The 12273-nt window shown below is 40.4% G+C and overlaps 1 protein-coding gene across 1 annotated transcript; it reads right to left on the bottom strand.

Annotated features, from left to right (window-relative positions):
• Positions 1 to 1191: 1191 nt before the first annotated feature.
• On the bottom strand, positions 1192 to 8330 carry rnf225 (ring finger protein 225). Its single transcript, XM_004917015.4, has 2 exons — positions 6214 to 8330; positions 1192 to 2756 (listed from the first exon to the last, which is right to left on the bottom strand). Exons 1-2 carry the CDS (start codon positions 6346 to 6348, stop codon positions 2106 to 2108), a joined length of 786 nt encoding a protein of 261 aa, XP_004917072.2. The 5' UTR covers positions 6349 to 8330; the 3' UTR covers positions 1192 to 2105.
• Positions 8331 to 12273: the final 3943 nt, after the last annotated feature.

The following is a 12273-nucleotide window of genomic DNA, read 5'->3' as shown; positions in this document are numbered from 1 at the left end:
GGCAGCCTTAATAGGGCAGTGTCTAAAAATACATTCAGCTTAGTATCAGTTAGACCAGGTTTTCTGCATTTCTTTGGCGATAGATCATAATGCAACCCAACCTAGTTTTAATTTGAAGAGATTAGGTTCAGAGGAGCAAGTGCGCAACAATAATGCATGGTATTTCCTTATCATGGCAGTGTGTTAGGGCAGTGTGTAAATCGCTGGTGGGATGGCATACGTGGTGGCGCGATCTCCGAAGTTGCCTATTGATTTCCGCAAATCACACCGCCGCGTATGCCATCCCACTGGCGATTTACATTTTCACCAGTGGGATGTCATATCGGGGAGATTAGTCGCCCACAATAAGTGAGATTTGTCGCGGGCGACTAATCTCCCTGTGTGTGTGTGTGTGCAACATAGTTTGGATACCTGTACATAGTGCAAGGTAACTGTAGTTGTTAAACTATGAGTGTCACAGTTACTAATCCAGGTCAAGTTATTACTGTTGTCATTGCAAGGCTGAAGAATGCATGCCAAACCTTAAGCGTTGCCCAAATACCATAAAGGTGACGCCCTGTCCTCTTTGTACTTACAGCTCATGTGCACGCATAGCACAGTCATACACTTGTGCCTGGTTGTAATAAAACTATGCTCTAATGTTTGTGTAAATAATTTATGGTTGCGTTTTCTAAGCATTGCATAGCATTCTTGCACTTAAGTGCTTCTCTTGGTTCCACAATGCAAATGGGTAGATATGTCCCTGAAGTAGCAGGGGGGGCAGGGGGAGACCCTTAGGCGAGGATTATGAATAAAAATAGGTCTTAAAGTGGCAGTAGGCCCCCTTGCTCAATTTGAGTACAACAAATAGGGCTTGTGCTGCACATACTTTTTGTCTATTTTTTTTAAAGATAAAAAAAATCTATGGTTTGTTATTTCTTGAACTTAACAGGGCAAAGTGAAGCTACTCCATGTTTGATCCTTGCAAGGTAGGTAATTAGATTGCCAGTATACAATCTCTCTTTTTCGCAATCCATCCATTATGCAGGTGAATTACCTGTGCACTGGGTCTAATTCTCTACCTCACAAGGACCAAACATAGAATAGCTTCATTTTCCGTGTTTGACCAATTTAGCTAAAAAAAAAGCCCTATTGTAGTCATGGGAACAAGGGTGTATAGTGTCCCTTATAAACTGAAGGAACAAAACACTGTTAAAAAAATTAAACATTATTTTATTTATCATTTCAAATCAAGAAGTGTGCAACAAAGCAATTGGCAACCTATGGCCCTCCTTAACTACATTGTAATTGAAATAAATGTCCGGTCATGCCTAGCCAGTCAGAAGCTAGCTTCTCCCCCAGAGTTTTGTGCAGTGCACCTGGATTGTCACAGCTTGCCCCTTCATGATCAGTTACGGCTGCATATGTGGTTGTCCTGGGCTGTACTTTCTCTACACACAGAAATAAATGGATTATGAATGGAGTTTGGATTCAAAGGTTCTTGTATATAACAGGCTTGTACAGTATAAAGTGTCAGGCAGGACCTGTTGAAGCCTAGGGTTCTTGTCTGTGAGTGGAGATCTTTTGGGAAATTCTTTGCCACAGCAGAGTGCCATATTCCTTAGTACTTCACTTATCCTTGGTTAGCAGGTACACATGGTTACATCAAGTTGCATCATATAATATTTTGATCCATGGAAGATCTGCAAATTCCTCCAAATAAGCAAGAGTTATATTCAGGTCTTTGCCTTCCTCTGTAGGACCGGTGCAGTGTAACAACAGAATGCAAGAGAAGTAATTGAAATATCAATTTCAATGACAAATTTTGTTTGATTTTAAATTTATCATAACAATGTAAAGTGTGACTCATTTAACCAGCTGACGATTGCTGTCTCAGAGCAAAGTGCTAGGCTTAAAGAAAGAATTTCTATTATAACAACTGATTTAAGCCTTTTGCGTGAGTGATAAATTCCATCCAAAAAAAACCCCAGCCAAGAAAAAACAACTGGTCTACTTTAACACTAGTTTGTTTTCTTGGGTTTCCATATTGCACACAGTAACACCCTTCAAGGGAATTCAGCAGTCTTTCTTTCCAGGGGGTGGGTTATCCAATTCAACTCATATCTTTAGCGTTGTGTAGGAATTGTGGCAGTGGTTGTGGTGTTGCTTGGTTCTATTGTTGTATTGGCATTACCTATTCCAACACCAGCCATTTTCCAGGGAATCAGATAAAATATGTAAACCCCAGCCAAAACTAAAGCAACGGTCAGTAAAATGGCAGCACCAATGGAACCATAAAAGATACAGCCACCATTCCTTAAGATAGCCCGGACATTTCGAGCTGCGCTGGGGCTAGGGGCTGGTTGCCCAAGATCTACACTGAGGCTGATTGTGCTGACATGGAGAGAATTAGTCTTCTGTACATATAAGAGACCACGTTTACGGCTGAATCTTACACTTGGGGCTGGACTGTTTGGCGGCTTGTTAATGCTGTTCAACAAATTTTGGTCTGTAGACAGTGCTGGAGGGCCCTTTTTGGGTGGTAGGGATGTGGGAAGGCGGCAGATAGGGCAGGACAGAGTCTCTGGTTGAGTTGAACCCACAGTAATACGGGACAGACACTCCAGGCAGAATATATGTTTGCATGAGAGTGTTTTTGGAAGGTGGAAGAGAGAGTCATATGGGGTAAAACAAATGATGCACTCAGAAGAACCATCTCCTCCAGGGTCCTGAATGGAAGTGTCGTCCGACATGGCAAAAAATGGGGCATGAGAAATCTGTGAGTAAAAAATTAGAATGTCATAAGAACAGAATACAGAGAACTACTTTGACATAATAAGACAAGTACTCACACTATTATTATTTTTTTTTTGTGTGTGTGTCTCAAGACTACAGGTTGCAGGCCACTTGGCTAACAGGTTCTATAATTCACATCTGAACATTTTTCTAGCTTTGTGCCTGTCTTTGACCACAACTATAGCATCTAGCATTCCTAGCATGTTCAGTTACCCTAGGCTGAGCTGTGGAAGCTCTTGTCATGCACTGGCAGGAGATAATATAGAAGGCCTCCAAAGTCAAACAGCTCTTTCTGTTAGCCATCAGGTTTCCTACTCTGGGGCACAACAGAGAATACAAGAATAATGTACTTTATTGCCTGCATTCCATTTATGCCTCTTACTGGAGTTGGAATTCAGTATGTAATAGGAGTACACACCCAAGAAACATGGACACAAGCTTGATAAGGTACAGGATCTAAGGACTGGGCTCCATGTGGCCCATTTAACTACTAGGCTTCCCCTATAGTACCAGAATTTTCACTTATTCAAGGAAAAGCAAGCAGTTTCCACACATATTAATAAGGAATTTTATAGTAATTAAACGGGTAATTCACATTTCTGTTAACTTGTGTTATGTTATGGAATGCCTTATGCTTAACAAATTTCCAGTTGGTCTTCATTTTTTTTTTTGTTAAAGATTTGTAATTATTTGCCTTCCTTTTTTGCCTCTTTCTTGCATTCAGATGGAGCGAATGTCTCTGGCATCCAAAAAACTGCTTCTCTGTGAGGCTACAATTTAATTAGAAATGTTGAACAAAAACCTAAATATTTAAAAAAAAAAAAATAGATAAAAAGTGAAGAACTGCCAATTGTCTCAGAATATCGCTGCCTTTATCATACAAAAGGTTAATATAAAACTTGCACAACCCCATGAAATAATCAATTTTCTTTTAAATGTAACATATTACCCCACCAGTTTTTATTTGCTGCTGAAACAATCTCAGTCTGGGCATACATAGCATCATCCAATCATTTAACGAGGTTGCCAAACAAGGGAATCATTGGCTACTCCTGGCCAACAGGATTTTCTAACCTACTGATCATTATCTGTACGAGCAGTTATCTGGTTAAAACTAAATCTAAAACTATTAGGTAAATTTGAGAATAGTTGAGTGGGCAGCCAATGTGAGTTTGTATGGGCACTATTAGAGAATTGGGGCATATTCACACTTTGCCCTATAATCAGTCAATAGGGTCACCTGTCTGTGGTGGCAACAAAATATAAGTGCATGGATAATAGAGCAGTGCTCACATCCATATCACTTCTATAGAAATTGAATGCAAATGCCATGGTGACCTTTGTTCCATTGCAGCAAAATTGCTGAATATTTCTACTTTGGTCTAACTGGCCATGTTTGTTCACACCAGGATCCCCATACAAAATAAGTGCTTGAGGTGCCAATGGACCATACCATATATAGGCATAAAAGGTTAACGTGATGGACATGTGTCTTTTTTCAGCCTAACTTACTATGTCCCTACTACTGGCCCTACCACTGCATCAGGGCCTCTCCTGGCATGAAGCAATGTGAGAACCTTGCTTCACGCGGCAGCAGGGTCGGACTGGGGGGTAGAGGGCCTACCGGGGCTTTTGACTCGAGGGCCCCTGCACCCCCAATGGCCCCCGCCTCAACTTTCAAACCCCCCGTAGACCCCCTCCTGAGCGTGCCTAAATTAAACTTGCGGTCAGAGCATCGAGGGAGACGGGAGGGAGAGCAACGGTTAGGTATATCACCCTGCGAGGTGGGCCGCTGGAACCCAGTTACTAGGGGCATCAAAAAGCTACCTTTGGTAACTTTAAGAGCTACTGGGGGAAGAGAGGGCAATAGCATTTTCATGTGATAAATAGTGACATAAGTTTTTCTGAATTGAATTGCATCTTAAATTGAATCTTGTTAGTTTTCACATGATAAACCTTTTTCTATTAAAAAGGTTTATTAAATGGTTATTCTTCCAGGAAAAGCCTTATCTCACATTATGGTTTCTGTGGTCTAGCATCACACCACACTGCTTTTTCCTACTTTAGAGTGATGAGGATAGTACAGATCAGTGTCCAGTGGTGTAACGTCAGGCAGGAATGGCCCCCTTGTTCCCTGCCCCCCCCCCCAACTGCGGGGTCTGCTTCCTCCGCCACTGTCAGTGTCATTGCACTTTCGCAGTATCAGTCACACATAGAAATATAAAAAAAAGTAATATATTTAAAATGTATATATTTAGACATGTTTTAACAACGGGCCTAGAACTGGATTTTGGCCAGCTGTTATTAAAAAATAGAGAGGGAATAAGGAGGATTAGTCTGAATAATGGCTACCCAATTGCACCACAGTGTGCTGACAGCCCACCCATCCCTTCACTGTTTCAAATAGTACAATCGAGGTTATAGCCATCACTACAAAAGTGTTTAAATATTGTCTAGTACTAATTGTTTAAAATTGCATCAGACCAATGCCTGATGCGCATTTTGCTTGAAAAAAAAGCTTTATCAAAAACCTTCACTGGGGCTGCCCACTTGGGGCCCCCTACCCCAGTCGGGGTGTACCCCTCCCCACCATGTACTGCACTTCCTCCTTGTGGCTGCGATAGGAGGGGGAGTGCCGCCACCAGCAGTCACAGGCAAGGGGGCAGGCATGGGTCAAGTGCTATTGGCAAAAAATTGTGGGAGCACAAAGAGTTGCACCTAGAGCACCAGGTATAACTGACCTTTTGCCAAAAAATAAAAGAAACCACTTAGAAAAAGGGAGTCATTAGGTGCTGATTTTTTTCCTTTTAAAAGTAACCAATTTGCTGTTCTCTTAGAAAATCTATTTACTGATTTCTGTTACATTGTTTACATTTATTATTGTGGGCTCTAGATGCCAATCATGTAACCTTTTTTACTAGAATGGACAAGAATGAAGTTAGGAGAGAAGTCTAGGGGCATTGTAGCTGAAACCAAGCCGCTACACCCCTAAGTGATTTGATTGTTTCAGAGACAATGATAAGCCACTGGTGTGAGCAACATATCCACCTTTTTCAACAGGACAACTTCCAGGTATCACTGCAACTATGCTGGGAATAAATGTGTCTCCTCCCTTTTAATGTTTCTCATAAGCTGGTGCAATTTAACATTGTGACATTGATTCCAGAATTCCTAATATACAAACATTGTATTTCTAATATTCTCTGTAATAAAAAAAACAGTACCTTGTACTTGATCCTAACTAAGATATCATTTTAATGTTTAAAATTGTTTTTGAGTAGACTTAAGGCATGATGATTCAAATTATTTAAAGATCCCTTATCCGGAAAACCCCAGGTCCTGAGCATTCTGGATAATACCTGTACCAAACATTTGCAGGGAACCAAGGGATGCTGGGTTGTAGCAGGTACTGATTCGTCTGTGAATATTAGCACTTACATTTAGAGTGAGCTGTAATATTGCTTGTCTGGGTGACGCATTTTCCTTAGACTGCAACAAGAATGACCTCTCTAACCTTGCAACTCCGCCTATGTAGCGACAGAAGGTCCTGGCTGCACAATAATCCACACCCATTTGGATTTCATAGAAATCAATATATTATTGTTATGTGTTCTGCAGAACTTTACACAGATTATATCATTTTCATCAGTACCTGCCCCAGTAGAGTTTACAATCTAAGATCCAAGGTTAAATCCTACTTATAAATAAGATATATTTCTACCCCGAAGTGCATTGTCATATAGCGACAGAACCTGTGGTTGACATGGCCTCCAGGAGAACGGAGGGCCCAGTAGTGACTGCAGCTGCAATAAGTGTGTATAGTATCAGTATTGATCTTGAAACTGGCTACTTGCCTGACAGCCAAAAGTGGAGATGACTGGCGAGTCCAGGTGCACAATAATAGCCAATCTGATCATTTAGGATAAATCTCCCAATTAATCAGATTCCCCAGCAGTCACAGCAGCCAAACTTTGTGTGTCTATATAATAATCATTAGGTAACTGGATTTACCAACAAGTCTGACTGGAATCTGTGTGGTTTTGATCACCATTAGGGTGCCCTGCCATAAACAGTACTGAGAATTGCCTCTGCTAAAACACATGTAGAGTCAGTTATCAGTAAACGATCAACATTGTCTATTTTTGTAACAGTGACAAGTAGCTGCTACTAGTAGCTCTGTGTGTCTTTACCCTATAGTCATTTGGGCGCACATAGCCCAGCAATTTCTGCCTGTAGTTTTTTTTTGTGTGTTAGGCAAGAGTGGTAAATTCTAGCTGCACCTGAACTTCCTTTTAGTAGATATAAATAACATGTGAGGAGATAAGATAAGGGAGGGAGTAAACAGGGAAAAGTTTCACTGACATACTTTATACAAATAAGCATTATAATGGAAAATTTAGTGGCGCTATGTTGCTTAAAGGGACAGTATACCCGATTCTTCAACATGAGTGCAGTGACTTGTGCTGAACATACTGCTTTCCTCTGTTAATCATGTAAAATCTATGTTTTTTGTTATGACTTGAACTAAGCAGAACAAACTGGGAAAATGAAGCTACTCCATGTTTGGTCATTTTACAACCTCCTCCATCCCCCCTTTTGATGTAACTGTTTGTGTGCAGTTGTCTATTATGCAGAGTGATTATCTGTAAAGTGAAAATCTAATAATCTACTTTACAAGGGCCAAACATGAAGTAGCTCCAATCCCCCTGTTTAGCTCAAGATAGAACAATAATGATGCATTTGTCTATTGCGTTAATCATGAAAACTACATGTTGAACAGAAGACACATTTAACTCATGTTATGTTAGGGGGTTTACTGCCCCTTTAATGCAAGGCCAAATGTTAAACAAAAACACTTTTCCTCTAATACTTGCCAGGAAGTCCCTCTTTTAAAAAAAGAAGAGAAAAAGTCTGTTAGAGATAATGCTGGGAGCTGTCCCAATCTTACTCGATAAAGATTGGTACCAGTCACTTTAGCCCCAGCAGCCTTCCCTCACACCTTCCCTAGTAACTGCAGGCTCCACTCCCTCCCAATCAATACCCTGCATTTGCATGCTCCCTGCTTATCATTGCGGTACTACCTGCTTTGCACACTGCCTTATCTTTCTATCCTTTTACTTCCCTGTCTCATTCTGCCCTAGTTTCTATCCTCCCAAATGTTCTTCCTTTTCTGTATATCTATTTCTTTCTGGTAACTGCTAAACTGCAAATATGAGTGTGACTATCTCCCTTCCGAAAAATATATTTATTAGGCATAACATCTTTTCATCTTGGGCAGAGGTGCACAGAGGGAACATAACCAGCGCAGTGCCATATTTAGAAAAGCTAAATGTTTGTGGCCCTAATGTGAAATAATACTCAGCTAAAGATGCTGGCAGCTCCTATAACTATTATTCTTATTTAAATTTAGATTTTTATTTAATTTCATCTTTAACATTGTGCTCAAGCTTTCACAAGAGAGACTAGACAAAATATTAAGGTACATGTTTTGAAATAATAATAGAAAAAAATTTATAGAACTATAAAGAAAACTGGACCAGAAATAACATGCTGCTTAAGGCAGTTTGGCTGCATGCCTTTTTTTTAAAGAATTGAAATATAATATTTATGGCATCTATAGTGACCTTTTGTGTTCATAGTAGTGCGTTCCACTCCGGTGGATTATCTGTTGTTTTCTTATTTTCCTTTTCCCCCCTTATTTCCTAATTTGGGAAAAGTCATCAAAGAGCATCAATTTTCATATGATATATATATATAAATCCCATTCAAAACATTATAAGTAGGGCAAGGAAAGGGCACAACCACCACCAGTTTGCTTTAATAGGCAGTATATTCACTGGCACTGTAGGTGTAAGACAAAAAGCCCGGGCATTTTTTGTAGCCATGTTCAAAGGAAAAGAGCTGGAAGAAAATACAGTGCAGAAAACAGAAATAACAGGAAACAATATGTCGATGCATCAGAGCTTACAATGTAGAGCTTTAACTGCAGTAGTTGAAGAAGCCCAAAAGGCCAAGTTGGGTAAAACCCATGAGTGAATGCTTATACACAGTTCTGGATATCCCTGGAACTAATAGGGGACTGACTAATAACGACCATGTTTTAACGTAACTGTGGGGCTGATACCAGTGAAAGTGGCATAAGGTCCCCATAGAACTGTATGGCAGGGGATGCTGGCAGCCTACCAGAAGCAGTTAAAAGGAGTAGTGCCTGATTATTATCCCACAAGGGATCCCAAACTAAAACATGAACAATAGTTTCCAGATCCTCTGCCCAGTTGCTATAATCCCATCATTCTCTGTATGCTTCCTTACCTCTTGTCACACACAGCCGTGCCTGTCTCTGTCTCACAGGAATATTAAGTCCCATTTGCCATGATTCTCTTCCTTGCCCAGGTTGGCAGAGATGTGTCACACTCAGTGCCTGCCTCCCTTCTGCCTCTGTCACCTTTTGCCTGCTTAGGGTCAGTTTCTCCAGCTGCCTGTTCTGTCCCTAGGCAGTGCAGAGAATCTCACCCGACCTGTCTTTCTGGAAGTCTCACCTACTGCTGGTTCCTTGTTCACTCCCTCTCTGCAGGTGCATTGATAAGGGACCTGGTACCTATAGCAATTGTTCCTCTGACGCAAGCAGAAGGGATTTATTTACTGAGCTCTCTGAGTAAAAAACTGATTTAAAACTAATGCAAAGGAATGAAACCAGACTGGAAAAAAAAACAATCATTCTGTGAGATGGCTTTTCTTTAAATAAATAGCCTGACATTTTCTTGTTAAAGAACTGTAACTAAGAAAGTGCTTGTATTGCTCTTTGCAGTCCTATTGGTAGAACATGCAGAGCAGCACTATAAGGCCACAGTTGCTGAAGGGACCCTTTGTGGACCCCGTGGGTTGTAGGACTTGTATGGTGGAAAAACAGATTCATCTTCACACTTTTACTTTGTGGTCTCAGATTCAAAGAGATTAAAAGATAATGTAATAGGAATGACTGCAAATTGCACAGTGGTGTGAATAGAAGTTACCTCACATCTATTGGGGACTCCCTTTCCCTGTGTCAGCTTCTCTCACTCACTGCCCACACTATACTCCTAAATCCTCTCAGCCCCTGGCTCAGCTGCCTGACCTGTTATACCCCTGCAAACAGATAAAAAAAACTTCATCTAATTACTGAGAGATTAGATAGTCATTACTTTAGAGATATTTGCCCACAAAACCCAGCTTTTGGAGAACTGCCATTATCCACCCAGAAAAGGAAATGTTCTTGTTGCACTGTTGATCTAAGTGACACAGTTTTGGCTTTATATCTGCAAAGTCATCTCCAAACACTAACACCTGGAAGACTTTCACCGTCATTGCAGCATTACACATCACAAAGGAAGAGAGGGAGCTTGGTTTCTCCCTTACTGTTCTTGTAGTTACAGAAGAATTGGACAGTCTTTCTCAGGTCTGCCCAGGTCTGCAGAGGGAACTTCTGCAGCTCTCTAGTCACTTGTATGGGGTGTTTTAGGGACTTTAGGGTTTTTTATCTGTTAATAAATAAGCCCCTAACAATCCAATGCAAGTGAATAGAGGACAGCAGATGTTTTCTTCAGCAGCTTCTATTTTACTTTTTTACTCAAGTATGTTCAAGAGAGTGCTATTAAACATAGATTTTCTCTCTTCCCTTACAGGCAGTTGTACATATGGAACCACAGTTACCCATGTTATGCTCAACAGTAATGCGGTTATGTACTTAAATGCTTCTTCATGATTGGTTGCTGTAGGTGACTAGACCTGTAGAAAACCTTAAATGTCCTGTAAGCATAAGTATACAATATATTGCCATAAGTATCCAGACACCCTCTTGCCTAGCACCTCATTCTGAGACTATGGGGCACATTTACTAATCCATGAACATCCGAAAAGCATCCGAATGTGTTTTTTTTCGTAATGATCGGTATTTTGCGACTTTTCCGAGCGCTCAATACGAAAGTCGCGACAATTCACGAAATTTGTAATGGCAATGAAAAAGTTGCATCAATTCACGAAAGTCATAATAGCTATGAAAAAGTCGCAACAATTCACGAAAGTCATAATGGCTATGAAAAAGTCGCGACAATTCTCGAAATTTGTAATGGCAATGAAAAAGTCGCGTCAATTCACGAAAGTCATAATGGCTATGAAAAAGTCGCAACAATTCAAGAAAGTCGTAACAGCTACTAAAAAGTCGCAAAAAATACGAAAAAGTCGCAAAATGTTCGTTTTCCAATCCGAATTTTTCGGATTCGTGGATTAGTAAATCAGCCCCTATGGGTATTAATGTGCAGTGAGCTAAAAGAGCAATGACGAAGGGAGTAATATTAACATATGAGAAGAATATGTGGTAAACTTAATCTCCAAATGTGAGGGAGATTACTGTACTAGGGCAGTATGTATTAGATATTAAACACTGTACAAAATGGCTATAATTCTATAGCTATAATTTGTCCCAAGTGCAGAAAAATTCCAAACCCTGCCCCACTTTTCAGGAGAAGGAATGTAGAACCACTAGGATTACTGATTTGTTAGGAACCCTCCAGTTTCTATTCACTAACCTACTACTACATGCCAGTGCTTCTCTGTAAAAAATGCACGGCCCCAGGGCACCTTACTTTTGAGTGCCACACCGCCATTTTCTTCAGTGTCAGGCATCCCCTGCACTACCCTGAGTAAATGCAAGCACAGTTCAAACTTTTTTTGCAGATTTTAGTACTGCACATGCACCCAACTTATAAAGGAAAACTAGGCCACAGAAGAAAATGGAGACGCCACGCCCTGGGGCCAAGGAGTGGGTATACTGGTATGGGACCTCTTATCTGGAAACCCATTATCCAGAAAGCGCAAAATTAAGGGAAGTAATCTACAAGAGTCCATTTTAAGCAAATAATTCTATTTTTAGAAAATGATTTCCTTTTTCTCTGTAATAATAAAACAGTACCTTGTACTTGATGGTAACCAAGCTGCATGTATGCACAAATCCATATTGGTGGCAAAAGTGTGTGTGTTGCAGAAATGCTCTTAGTTTATATCTCACACTTTCAGCTGTGCATTCATTCAAAGGGTTGCAAACTATCGCTCTCTTAGCTCACAGGATAAGGCACAAGTGGGGCTCTGAGTTTGTCAGTACCAGTAGTGGCTGGCTAAATATAGTCTTTTAGCCAACTTCTCGCACATCCATTTTTCTAGATATTATATACTGAAGATGTTATGACTCTGTCTACTATCATGCCACATAATTCTGCCTTAGCAAGGAGAATCCTAATTTCAACACCCTCAGGGGCAGGTATATTCATTTTGGCTTTCGTGTTTTGCAGCAGTCATTTTTACATAAATTGTGGCAAAATGCAAACTTGTAAAAAAAAAAAAAACTGCCTGCTACAGTTTATAGGCTTGGCAAGCCATGTGTTGTGTACTCACTGAGTATTCTGTTATTGTGTAGTTTATATTGTACTTACAGTTATTCTACATTTAGATTTCTGTACACAGACA

The sequence above is a fragment of the Xenopus tropicalis genome, chromosome 8 (assembly GCF_000004195.4).
Source record: "Xenopus tropicalis strain Nigerian chromosome 8, UCB_Xtro_10.0, whole genome shotgun sequence".
Lineage (NCBI taxonomy): Eukaryota > Metazoa > Chordata > Amphibia > Anura > Pipidae > Xenopus > Xenopus tropicalis.
This window is presented reverse-complemented; position numbering and strand designations above follow the sequence as displayed.